Source organism: Ornithorhynchus anatinus, chromosome 16, assembly GCF_004115215.2.
Source record: "Ornithorhynchus anatinus isolate Pmale09 chromosome 16, mOrnAna1.pri.v4, whole genome shotgun sequence".
In the NCBI taxonomy this organism is placed as follows: Eukaryota; Metazoa; Chordata; class Mammalia; order Monotremata; family Ornithorhynchidae; genus Ornithorhynchus; species Ornithorhynchus anatinus.
This window is the reverse complement of record NC_041743.1, coordinates 17,678,925-17,692,225: the sequence shown is the minus strand read 5'-3', so window position 1 is coordinate 17,692,225 and position 13,301 is coordinate 17,678,925. Positions and strand designations below refer to the sequence as shown.

Genomic DNA, 13,301 nt, shown 5'->3' with positions numbered 1-13,301 from the left:
GAAGGGAGGTCAGAGAGAAGGCTGACACAGTAGTCTAGCCGGGATATAACGAGAGCCCGTAATAATAAGGTAGCCGTTTGGGTGGAGAGGAAAGGGCAGATCTTGGCGATATTGTAGAGGTGAAACTGGCAGGTCTTGGTAACGGATAGGATGTGTGGGGTGAACGAGAGGGACGAGTCAAGGATGACACCGAGATTGCGGGCCTGCGGGACGGGAAGGATGGTCGTGCCATCCACGGTGATAGAGAAGTCTGGGAGAGGACCGGGTTTGGGAGGGAAGATGAGGAGCTCAGTCTTGCTCATGTTGAGTTTTAGGTGGCGGGCCGACATCCAGGTGGAGACGTCCCGGAGGCAGGAGGAGATGCGAGCCTGAAGGGAGGGGGAGAGGACAGGGGCGGAGATGTAGATCTGCGTGTCATCTGCGTAGAGATGGTAGTCAAAGCCGTGAGAGCGAATGAGTTCACCGAGGGAGTGAGTGTAAATGGAGAACAGAAGAGGGCCAAGAACTGACCCTTGAGGAACTCCAACAGTTAAAGGATGGGAGGGGGAGGAGGCTCCAGCGAAGGAGACCGAGAATGATCGGCCAGAGAGGTAAGAGGAGAACCAGGAGAGGACAGAGTCCGTGAAGCCAAGGTGAGATAAGGTATGGAGGAGGAGGGGATGGTCGACAGTGTCAAAGGCAGCAGAGAGGTCAAGGAGGATCAGAATGGAGTAGGAGCCATTGGATTTGGCAAGAAGGAGGTCATGGGTGACCTTAGAGAGAGCAGTCTCGGTAGAGTGGAGGGGACGGAAGCCAGATTGGAGGGGGTCTAGGAGAGAATGGGAGTTAAGGAATTCTAGGCATCGATTGTAGACGACCCGTTCTAGGATTTTGGAAAGGAAGGGTAGTAGGGAGATAGGACGATAACTGGAGGGGGAAGTGGGGTCAAGAATGGGTTTTTAATGAAGAGAGAGATGAGAAGAGGTCATAATGAGTGGGCTGACCTCAGGAGTGAAGCAGAATGAATGTCTTAAAGCTGATGGTCAAGAGTTTCTGTTGGGGACAGATAAGATTGGGCAGCCATTGGAGGTTTTTTGAGGAATGTAGAGACATGCAAGAAATGATGTTTTTGAAAAATGATCTAGGCAGCAGAGCCAAGTGTCAACTGGAGAGGGGAGAGACAGAGGGAAGGGCAGGGAGGTCTCAGGAGGCTGATGCCATCGTTGAACTGGTATTTGGCTAGTGTTTGGTCCAGCTTGGGGGCAGTTTGGGTAGATTCTGTATTGTACTCTCCCAAGTGTTTAGTACAGTTCTCTGCACACAGTGGTTGCTCAATAATAATAATGTTGGTATTTGTTAAGTGCTTACTATGTGCAGAGCACTGTTATAAGCGCTGGGGGGAGATACAGGGTAATCAGGTTGTCCCCCATGAGGCTCACAGTTTTAATCCCCATTTTACAGATGAGGTAACTGAGGCACAGAGATGTTAAGTGACTTTCCCACAGTCACACGGCTGACAGGTGGCAGACCAGGATTCGAACCCATGACCAACTCAGTGGTTGCCTGTCAACCTCTGCTCCAAACAAAAACTCCTCACTCTAGGCTTCAAGGCTCTACATCACCTTGCCCCTTCCTACCTCTCCTCCCTTCTCTCTTTCTACCGCCCACCCTGCACGCTCCGCTCCTCCGCCACCCACCTCCTCACCATCCCTTGGTCTCGCCTATCCTGCCGTCGACCCCTGGGCCACGTCCTCCCGTGGTCCTGGAACGCCCTCCCTCCTCACCTCCGCCAAACTGATTCTCTTCCCCTCTTCAAAACCCTACTTAAAACTCACCTCCTCCAAGAGGCCTTCCCAGACTGAGCTCCTCTTCTCCCTCTTCTCCCTCTACCACCCCCCTTCACCTCTCCGCAGCTTAACCCTCTTTTCCCCCCATTTCCCTCTGCTCCTCCTCCTCTCCCTTCCCATCCCCTCAGCACTGTACTCGTCTGCTCAACTGTATATATTTTCATTACCCTATTTATTTTGTTAATGAAATGTACATCGCCTTGATTCTATTTAGTTGCCATTGTTTTTACGAGATGTTCTTCCCCTTGACTCTATTTATCGCCATTGTTCTTGTCTGTCCGTCTCCCCCGATTAGACTGTAAGCCCGTCAAACGGCAGGGACTGTCCCTATCTGTTGCCGACTTGTTCATTCCAAGCACTTAGTACAGTGCTCTGCACATAGCGCTCAATAAATACTATTGAATGAATGAATGAATGACCACTGGCTCCCAAGCCCAGGCTCTTTCCACTGAGCCACGCTCCTTAATAAGTACTCTTGACAGCCTGACTGACTGACTAGACATGTTGCAGAGGAAGCATCAACAGAATTTAGTGATTAACTCAAACATCAGGCTTGAAAGGGAGAGAGGAATCAAGAGTCAAGGCTACAGTTTTTCGAGAAGGGGAGGACCCTTCTGTTGTCAACAGTGATGGGCAAGTTACAAGTAGAGGAGGATTTGGGCAGAGAGATGAGGAGTTCAGCTGGGGACATGTTGAGCTGGAGGTGTTGGCAGGAAATCCTGTTGGAGGCAGGAAAAGATGTGAGATTTCAGAGAAGGAGAAATAGGTAGATTTGGAAGTTATCTACTTCGAGCTGGTAGTTGAAGCCTTGGAAGCAGATGAGCTCTCCGAAACAGTGATGTAGATTGAGAGTAGTTGGGGACCCAGAACTGAACCTCACAGATGACCCTCAGTAAAATGTTGGGTGGCAGAGCAGGAGAAAGAGGAGTAGGAGGTAGGCTAGAAGAGGACTGTGTCGGAGAAACCAAAGTCAGGTAGTAGCCTTGCTGATTTTATGTGGCTGGCAACTGCTTATTGACTAATTTATTTAAAATCATTCAAGCCAGGTCTACCCAACACAAAGTTAGGGGAAGGCTTGATTTGGATAATTATTAAATTTACTTTGCTAGACAATGAGACCCCAGAGCAAGTTTCCTCTATACAAAGTCCAAGCTAACTGGATGATTGCCAGTTGTCACTTTGTGCTTGTTAGCCTAGCTTGTAATGTGAGGAAATAAAATGAATTTTCCAACAAACTGAGATGCCCCTTGCTGAGGCTATAATTATAGTAGCAAATTATTGAGATAGTTGGAGAGGCTTAAGTCATTCAGGTATTTAAGGGAAAGTGAGGTATTTGACTTGAATTTCTTCTCCCACTAACCAAGACTCACTAAGAAAGGGGGAACAGTCTGTTCGTTTTTCCCCCAACGCCATTTGCCACCCGCTTCTCTTTCTATTTTTTAAAGCCTACATCATCAGTTTCTCCCATCGTTCCCGTGGCTTCAACCCGAAGTGTATGTCTCCCAAATTACTGGTCACTAACATCTACCACCCCCCGGGACCCACCTCCAATTTCTTGAACTATTTGATCTCACATTCCTTCTCTCCTTCTCCATCCCTACACTGTGGTTTTCCCATTCAGAAACTTCATTATCTGGGTGGATATTTCTGATGATCCCTCAGACACTTGCTATTTCTAACTCCTCAACTCAACCCTCTAGGCTGGGTTGCATAGGAAGCAGCATGGCCTAGTGGATAGACCACAGACCTGGGAATCAGAAGGACTGGATTCTAATTCCGTCCCCACCACTTCCCTGCTGTGTGATATTGGGCAAGTCAATCAATTTCTCTTTGCCTAAATTACCTCATCTCTAAAATGGGGATTAAGATTGTGAGCTCCATATGAAAATGTTGGTATTTTTTAAGCACTCACTATGTGCTGAGCACTGTGCTAAGCACTGGGGTGGATATAAGGTCATCAGGTTGTCCCACAAGAGGCTCACAGTCTTAATCCCCATTTTACAGATGAGGTCACTGAGGCACCGAGAAGTTAATGACTGGCCCAAAGTCATCCAGCTGACAGGTGGTGGAGTCGGGATTAGAACCCATGACCTTGGACTCCTAAGCCCATGCTCTTTCCACTGAGCCAGGCTGCTTCTCTATAGGAAGCTCTATATGGGAAAGGGACTGTGTCTAACCTGATCAGCTTGAATCTACCCCTGCGTTTAGTACGGTACCTGGCACATAGTAAGTGCTTAACAAATACCATCCTTAGGTAGAGGAAGGGAGAAGGGAGGAATCGAAGGAGCAAGTCAGGGTGACGCAGAAAGGAGTGGGAGAAGAAGAAAGGGGGGCTAAATCAGGGAAGGCCTCCTGGTGATGTGCCCTCAACAAGGCTTTGGAGGGGGTTAGAATAATTGTCTGTCAGATTTGAGGAGGAAGGGTGTTCCAGGCCTGACACATGACATGGGCCAGGGGTCGAGGGCAAGACAGATGAGATAGAGGCACATTGAAGAGGTTAGCATTAGAGGAGCAAAGTATGTGGTCTGGATTATGGTAGGAAATTAACCAGGTGAGGTAAGAGGGGGCAAGGTGATTGAGTGCTTTAAAGCCAATGGTGAGAAGTTTTTGTTTGCTGTGAAGGTGGATGGGCAACCAGTAGAGTTTTTTTTGAGGAGTTGGGAAACATATCCTGAATGTTTTTGTAGAAAAATGATCTGGGTAGCAGAGCGAAGTATGGAGGAAAGAGGGAAAGAGTGTCGGTTTCATGCCATGCACTGATTTCTTGTTTATGAACATTAAACCAGGCCTGTTAAACTCAGTTATTTCATCTGTAAAACAGGGATGCGTGTGAGCCCCATCTGGGAAAGGGAAATGCATCAGCTCTTAGAACAGTAGAAGAAGCGTGGCCTAGTGGAAAGAGCCCAGGCTTGGGAGTCAGAGGATATGGGTTCTAATCCTGACTCTGCCTTTGCTGTGTGACCTCAGGCAAGTCACTTAACTTCTCTGTGCCTCAGTTACCTCATCTGCAAAATGGGGATTAAGAGTGTGAGCCCCACATGGGACAACCTGATTACCTTGTATCTACCCCAGCGCTTAGAACACTGTTTGGCACATAGTAAGCGCTTAACAAATACCATGATTATATAGAGAAGCAGCATGCCTCAGTGGAAAGAGCACGGATTTGGGAGTCTGAGGTGATGGTTTTGAATCCCGGCTCTGCCACTTGTCAGCTTTGTGACTGTGGGCAAATCACTTAACTTCTCTGGGCCTCAGTTACCTCATCTATAAATTGGGGATTAAGACTGTGAGCCTCACGTGGGACAACCTGATTACCCTGTATCTACTCCAGTGCTTAGAACAATGCTCTGCACATAGTAAGAGCCTAACAAATTCCAACATTATTATTATTACTTGACACATAGTGCTTAGCAAGTACCATAACTATATTGTACTTTCCAAATGCTTAGTAGAGTGCTCTGCACACAGTAAGTGCTCAATAAATACAATTGAATGAATGAATGAATATTGATGAAAAACTTTTGGTACTATTTATATCAGAAATATCATAGAACATAGAATTGCTATAATAATAATAATGTTGGTATTTGTTAAGTGCTTACTATGTGCAGAGCACTGTTCTAAGTGCTGGGTAGATACAGGGTAATCAGGTTGTCCCACGTGAGGCTCACAGTTAATCCCCATTTTACAGATGAAGTAACTGAGGCACAGAGAAGTGAAGTAATAATAATAATAATAATGTTGGTATTTGTTAAGCGCTTACAAAGTGCCGAGCACTGTTCTAAACGCTGGGGTAGACATAGGGGAATCAGGTTGTCCCACGTGGGGCTCACAGTCTTAATCCCCATTTTACAGATGAGGGAACTGAGGCACAGAGAAGTTAAGTGACTTGCCCACAGTCACACAGCCGACAAGTGGCAGAGCTGGGATTCGAACTCATGAGCCCTGACTCCAAAGCCCGTGCTCTTTCCACTGAGCCACGCTGCTTCTCCAATAATGTTGGTACTTGTTAAGCGATTACTACGTGCAGAGCACTGTTCTAAGCGCTGGGGTAGACACAAGGGAATCAGGTTGTCCCACGTGGGGTTCCCAGTCTTCATCCCCATTTTACAGATGAGGTCACTGAGGCGCAGAGAAGGTAAGTGACTTGCCCACAGTCACACAGCTGACAAGTGGCAGAGCTGGGATTCGAACCCATGACCTCTGACTCCAAAGCCCGGGCTCTTTCCACTGAGCCACGATGCTTCTCTGCATATTTATAGGAATTTCTCTGTGTCTTCAGGTTACATTTTCTTTCATGTAGAAGAAAACTATTTTATGTCATCACCCCCAGGCCTGAAAGGTTGATTTTTGATTGTGTATAATTGGGAGTTACTTAATAAGTTTTTGATATTCCTGAATAGAAGAATAAATCTGCTTTTCATTTTCTCTTCTGCTTCACTCTCTGGTTTTGTGACAGGACTATTATGTGGTGATTTTGTGCCCCACTGAAATGGATGCTCAGGTACGCAGAGTCCTGCAAATCCCCATGTGGTCACAGAGGGTTATCTATCTTCAGGGCTCAGCCCTTAAGGATCAGGACCTATTGAGGGCAAAGTAAGTATTCCTGACCTATGACTTCTAACTTTTAAAGTCGGTACTCCCCCTTTGTTCTAAACAGAGACAGAAAAAGCGAGAAACCACATAGCCCAGTAGATAGGGCGTGAGCATGGGAGTCAGAGGACCTGGATTCTAATCCTGGCTCTGCCACTTGTCCACTGTGTGACCTTGGGAAGTCACTTAACTCCTTGATGCCTCAGTTACCTCATCTGTAAAATTGGGATTAAAACTGTTAACCCCATGTGGGACTTGGACTGTGTCCAACCTGATTAGCTTGCATCTACCACAGTACTTAATACAGTGGCTGACACATAGTAAATGCTTAACAAATAAAACGAAAAAAGTGTGTAGACCACACCATCTTAGAAATTATATTCTGGAATTGCCCATGAATGTTCTTTTCCTTGTTGCTGCATCTCCAAAATGGGTGCAAATATATGGCCCCAGGATGAATGAACTGACTCTTAAGGGGCTAAGATGCTTGGTAGAACCTAGGTTAACACTTTCAAACCTTAATGGGCAGGGTCAAACGAACTAATGGCAAGAGAAGACAAGCAACCTCCACCAGTCAACTCACTCTCCCACCTCCACTGCGTTGGTTACGAGAAACAAAAGTCAGTAGGGCTTCAGAGATATTTAAGAAGTGGGATAGGCACAGTCATGCCAAACATATCTCAGTTTCCTTTTTGGAAATCTCATGTGAGGCCCAGGAAATATTTTGTCTGTTCTGTGACTCTTCCAATATTGTTCTGGTGCTGGGACTATGTTAGGGTATTATTTCTCCCTTTTTCTTTATTCTGTCTTCTATCATCACCATCACTCATTTTCTTTCACCCATCATTCCCTCCCTTTTTCCTACCATCTCAGAGCACCAAGCCCCTTTCCCTGCTTTTTTTCTCTGTCTGCCACTTGTTCTCCCTGTTCCTTCTTAATCCCGTTTCCTTTAGTTACTTATTAAGCACAGACAGTGTGCTAAGCCTTGGGTTAGGTAAAGCATAGTATAATTCGATCATACAGGGGCTCACAATTGGAATGGAGGTTGAAAAATTTTAAAATAAGCAGGGCCTAGTGGATAGAGCATAGGCCAGGGAGTCAGAAGGTCATGGGTTCGAGTCCCAGCTCCGTCACTTGTCTGCTGTGTGACCTTGGGCAAGTCGCTTCACTTCTCAGTGCTACAGTTACCTCATTTGCAAAATGGGGATTGAGACTGGGAGCCCCACATGGGACAGGGATTGGGTCCAACTCGATTTGCCTGTATCCACCCCAGCAGTTAGTAGAGTGCCTGACAAAGTAAGTGCTTAACAAATACTACAATTATTACGATTATTACTGATAAGTTTATAAACAATCCTTAGAAGGCTGAGCCATCAAAGTCCTTACAGCTCCAAGGATTTAATCCTTAATTACAAATGGTCAGAGCTTCCTCAGTGTTCTAGAAGTTGCAAAGAGAGGGAGGAATGAGGTTTTTCTGATGTATAGAGCTCTGCTGCAGCTGGTGGCTGGTTCAAATGAATCCCAGAGGTTTTGTTCAAATAGGGGCCAAAGCCATCTGAACCTCAGTTCCTGCCCTTGCTGTCAAGGGTTCTCCCCTCCCCTGCTGCTCTGCTGCAGTGAGGTGGCGGATTTGGTTGTCTTCCTATGAAGGGTCTAATAAAGTCCTGTGAATAACTTCACTTGAGCACAGAAGGGACATCCTGATTTATGTATTCAAATACTTGGCGTATGCCTCTTGTCAATAATAATAGTAAGAATAGTATTTGTTAAGTGCTTACTATGTGTCAAGCACTATTCTAAGCATAGATGCAGATGCAGGCTAATCAGGTTGGACACAGTCCCTGTTCCCATTTGGGGCTCACAGTCTTAGGATGACAGAATAATGATGAGGCCTTGTCTGCGTGGGGAATCCTAGAGCCTTGTTTAATGGAGTTTTAGGAGTTCTGTTTGGAATCTGGACTAATGGAACGATTACAGATGCTGCTCTATATATGGATATATTCTGTATATTAGAGAAGCAACACGGCCTAGAAGAAAGAGCACAGAACTGGGAGGCAGGAGACCTGGAATCTAATTCTGGCTCTGCTGGTTGCCTGCTGTGTGACCTTGGGTAGGTCAGTTATCTTCTCTGTGCCTCAGTTTCTTCATTGGTAATATAGAGATGAAATACTGTTCTCTCTCCTCCTTTGACTGTGAACCTCATGTGGGTCTGATCTGATAATACCGTTTCTATTCCAGGGCTTAGCCCAGTGCCTGTCACCTAGTAAATTCTAATCAAGAATTATCAATATATAAGGAGAAATAAAGCTCTATTTCTCTCTCTCTCTCTCTCTCTCACACACACACACACACACACACACACACACACACATATACACAGAGGGATGGGTGGCATGCTAGCGTCCTGAAAGAATTAATGCTGTTTCCCAAGGGTTCTATCAAATCACTAAGGAGCAGGTTTAGATGATGGGATAATCTGGCTCATTATATAATTATGTCAAACTCTTGAGTAGAACTTCATTGTTAAATGTTCAGTTCACCTAACAACTCAATCATTGCCATTGGGCTTGTTTAATGTTTAATTATAAAGGAATAATGAAACTATCTTTTCAATGACAGTGAGGGTTTTTTTTCTTCAGGAGATCAGTTTAGCCCTAGACTAGGGCTATTATTGGTAATAATGATAATTACACTAACAGAATGAAAAAACAATAAAACCATTCCATTAAGGGAGAGGTGATTTTGTAAATGAATGTGTTTCTATTTCTAGCTATTTTGCTGGGCCCAAGGAAAGGATTCTGGGCTGAACCGTAGTGGATGTTTCTTCAGTGCATTAGTTGCTGTGGGAAATTCAAAGTGTGATTCACTCAGCAGAAACTTCAGAGAGTAGTTTATAGTAGCTCGAAGCTGCGTTGACGGGTACCTTTTTCTCGGTTAATTTATGCTTGAAATATCATGTTTGTTAGCTCTCTGAGGAAAATTTATTTTAAACAAGGGTGGTGAGAAATTGAGGATGAACAATTCTTCAGATCAGAAATTACACTACAAATATGGCTGCTCTCCTCCTGGCTTTGGCTGCATATACATAGATGTGCTTTTTTCATCTTGTTTCAAGCGCAGCCAAGAAGAAGAAAGGATCTTTTGAGAAATTAAAAGAAAAAATTCCTTGTAAAAAATGGAAAGTGATTTGCATAAAAGTGAACAAGTCCTTTTTATCTTTATATGATATATATAATTCTATCTTCATAATATTTAAAAATGTCCTTCTGAACATTGGAATTTGGAAATTAAAATTCCTTACCCGATAAGAGTAGTGTCCAAAGTTACCTGAAGTGTGAGGTATCTGTGGGCACTATAGAATTTTGGTCTTGGTGCGTTACTTCAGACCAAGTAAATATTCAACTTCATAAAGCTACGACAGTGATAGCCTTCTTCTGAGTGAGGTTAAAACACAATAAAATTCGTGAGAATGCAATTAATAACAATTTGAGATGGTTCTTAAAATAGAAAATGAAGGATGCCACACTGTTCTCATGAAGTGCTGAATTTATTCCTGGTAAGTGCAGGTTTTGATGCTACCTCGGTGGTGATTATCTGTCAGAAGTTGCTTTGAGAACTTTATAGTGCACTTTTCTATGCCGGTAGATTTTAAGATTCTAATCTTGAAGAATACGGTTGGCACCATAATCTCTGTGCTTATTGCAAAATTATTTGGGTGTCACATTACGTGTCTGAATTTCAGACCAAAATAAAAGAGAGATTTCTCTGCAGAATCATTTTTGGTTTTTCTGTCTCCTTTTAGAATGGATGATGCTGAAGCCTGCTTCATTTTGAGCAGCCGGTGTGAGGTAGATAGGACATCAGCTGTAAGTTCATTAAAGTTTCCTGCTAATTCTTCCAGCGTTATAATGTATACTATTCGTCATTCTAAAATGTGTCCTTTTGAATATGGATTTTTATCAGGCCACAGGGTCTTGTTTTGAATGGATCGCTACTCTTATGTTTTGAATAGCTGGCAGGAACAATGAGTATAGTAATCAGTAAGGATGGAGAAGTATTTTTGTTGGACGGAGGAAAGGGAAGAATTAAAGCAGGTGATGATGCAATTAAGATGGGTGAGATCAGCCTGGTGTCTAGATTTCCTCCATCAGCATTCCACACCTCGTGCAAGAAGTGAAGGAAATGTACTGTGGAGGTGATCCAGGGCTGTGGGTTAGTGTTACAAGATCAGCGGAGGACAGAGAAATGAGAGACTTGAATTCAAGGGAGAGGGAAATGTTGAGGGTGCCAATTTCCACATCAAGCAAAAGTAGTTTGGGTTTGGAGACCATAACATTATGACTTTAGAAAATTGGAAAAAATTCAAAAGATTGGAGGTCTCAGTGGGGGAACAGGACACAGTGAACATTAGAAACATCAGCTGATGAGGTTGTGGTCAGATAGAGGAATTTCAGTGTTGGTGAGGATGGAGGTTGTACAGTGACTAAAGATGATGAGATCAAGTGTATGTCCAAGTTGGTGAGTGGGTAAGGTCTTATAATTTTAAATTTTATAGCTGTGAACGAAAAGATAGCCATAATGGTTCTTTCACATTCATGTTCCAACTTGACCAGCAACTAAGAAAACATAAAAATTTAGCATATGAATAGTGACTTTCAAGAAATATTTCTACATTTAGGACACGTGTCTTTGGGCTAGCTATAATTTTCCCTTTTAATTAAATTCAGAACAAACAAAAAATAGAGCAATGTACAGACACTAATTGTAGGATTGAAAGCAATCTGCTTGGTTATGTAATTGGTGCTATTAGGGCACAGAACAAAGAACAATAAATGTGCAGTGTCAGCAAAAGGCAAGTTATCAGATTATTGAATGTGAGGTAGTATGGCTGTCAGAAATAGTGTGCAATCAACACTTCCCAAAGCAACACTGGGAAGGGTAATTGCAGAAGTACATGAGGATTTTTTCAAGATGTGCCAGAAGAGCGGAACAACAGTTAAGATATATTCAAGGAGGGGGAAAATGTCCTTGCAGTTATTCTTCAAGTCAAATTAATTTTACCATATTAATTTAAATGCCAACTCTTTTATATTGTACTTTCTCAAGCACATAAAATAATGCTGTACACACAGAAAGCACTCAGTAAATATGATTGATTTTTTGATCGATTAAACTCTTTATGGGGTACCAGTCGAACCAATGTTTATTTTAAATATGGAAAGTTTATTCCATTAAGTAGTTAATTTGGAATGTGCTTTATTGCTATGAACAAATTAAGTAGAGGGAAACAGAGGAAGGTTGAGTAAAGAGACTGAGAATGAGAAAAGGGAACATCTGAGATTGGGATAGAAAAAGATGGCAGAGCCTGAGAATGAGGTATGGAGAGGCAGAAAGCAGCAGGGGAAGAAGGATAGAAGAAAGAATGTGGCCAGGTAGGAGAAAGTCAGTGAGGGAACTGTCTGCCCCATCTTCCAAACATAACCAGGGAAGTTGTTACCAGTGTTGCAAAGCTTGGAGAATAAAATGAAGTAAAAACAGCTGACCAAGAAACTAGGGCAACTTTGTTCCCGTTCGTGCTGGGCATCAGGGTCATGGGCAGGGAATGTTACTGTTTATTGTTGTATTGTACTTTCCCAAGCACTCAGTACAGTACTCTGCACACAGTAAGAGCTTAATAAATGTGAATGAATGAATGAATGGGGAGATGCAGGAAGCCAGGAGATCAGCGAGGAGGCTGATGCAGTAATGGAGAGGGCCTCTCCATCCATTGATTGATTTATTGATCTCCGCTGATTTATCCACTGATTGGTAGATCTCCTTCAGGAGTACTTCCCTGATGAATCTCTCATCTTCCCATCCTCTTTTTTCCCCTACTGCCATTTCGGCACTTCCGTATTCTTTAAGCAGTTGGGGACTCACTCCCCCAACCTCCACTCAGTAGGGCTTATGTGATATTTTTAAAACTCTATTGCTTCCCTCTACCTGTAAATTATTTTCATGTTTGACTCCCAAATTAAATTGTAAATCTCATGGGGGCAGACATTTTCTCCTCACTCTACTGTACTCTACCAAAAGTCTAGAATACGTGCTCAATAAACATTATTGATTTAATGATTTTTAAGGCTCCCCTACACCCTGTGTTCCAGCCCCCCTCCATAGTTGGGAATTTTAACACTTATTAAGGACTGGGTAATGGAGCCACCTTCCTGTTACACGAGGGAGAAATAGGGACTCTGCGAATTCGGAGGCTTTATCAGCAGAAAGTCCTAGCTACTGGAAGAGGTTGTGTAGAGGAGAAATCTCTTCCTTTAAGCCCCACTCCCCACTACTAGAAAGACCTCATGAAACTGATTTTGAGATGTCAGTGTAAGCAGCATTGCATAAGTGGAGCATTTCTTCAGCCATATTCGTCCAGAGCTCGAGGCATTTAAACAAATGCTGGCAGGCTGAATAAGGAATTGCATTAAATGCCAGTAGGGGAAGAGAAAACAGTTTTGTAGAGGAAAAGGATAATGAATGGGAGGCAGGAAAAATGGAAGAAACCTATTGCCAACAACAGCCTAGGTAAGGTTAGAAATTCTGATGAAGCAGGATCTTTTATCAATCAGACTGCATCACATCCTTGCTGAGGAAGGTGAATGTGGCAGGCAGAGTAAGAAATCAAGGCAACAGTTATCTTAAATTGCTTTTACAGTGAAATGGGGATAGAAACACGAATCAGTGGACCAAATGGAAAACCAGCCAAGCTGCACCATCTCAAAAATATGTATTTTCTCCATGTGGTGTAAAGGGGTGAGACAAGATTAATCTAATGAGACAAGGATGACAGTATAAAAAATGAAAGGTTCTAATGCTGATGAACACTTTTTCCTACACATTACA

At 43.5% G+C, this 13,301-nt stretch overlaps 1 protein-coding gene across 7 annotated transcripts in view; it reads left to right on the top strand.

Annotated features, from left to right (window-relative positions):
- The window catches only part of KCNT2 (potassium sodium-activated channel subfamily T member 2), a 397,559-nt gene that overhangs the window by 236,401 nt on the left and 147,857 nt on the right, over positions 1–13,301 (top strand). For all 7 annotated transcript variants that reach the window (XM_029081285.2, XM_029081284.2, XM_029081282.2 and 4 more), the window contains 2 exons: positions 6,286–6,422; positions 10,222–10,285. In XM_029081285.2, coding sequence (XP_028937118.1) covers positions 6,286–6,422; positions 10,222–10,285 — 201 coding nt within the window. The remainder of the gene's footprint in view (positions 1–6,285; positions 6,423–10,221; positions 10,286–13,301) is intronic.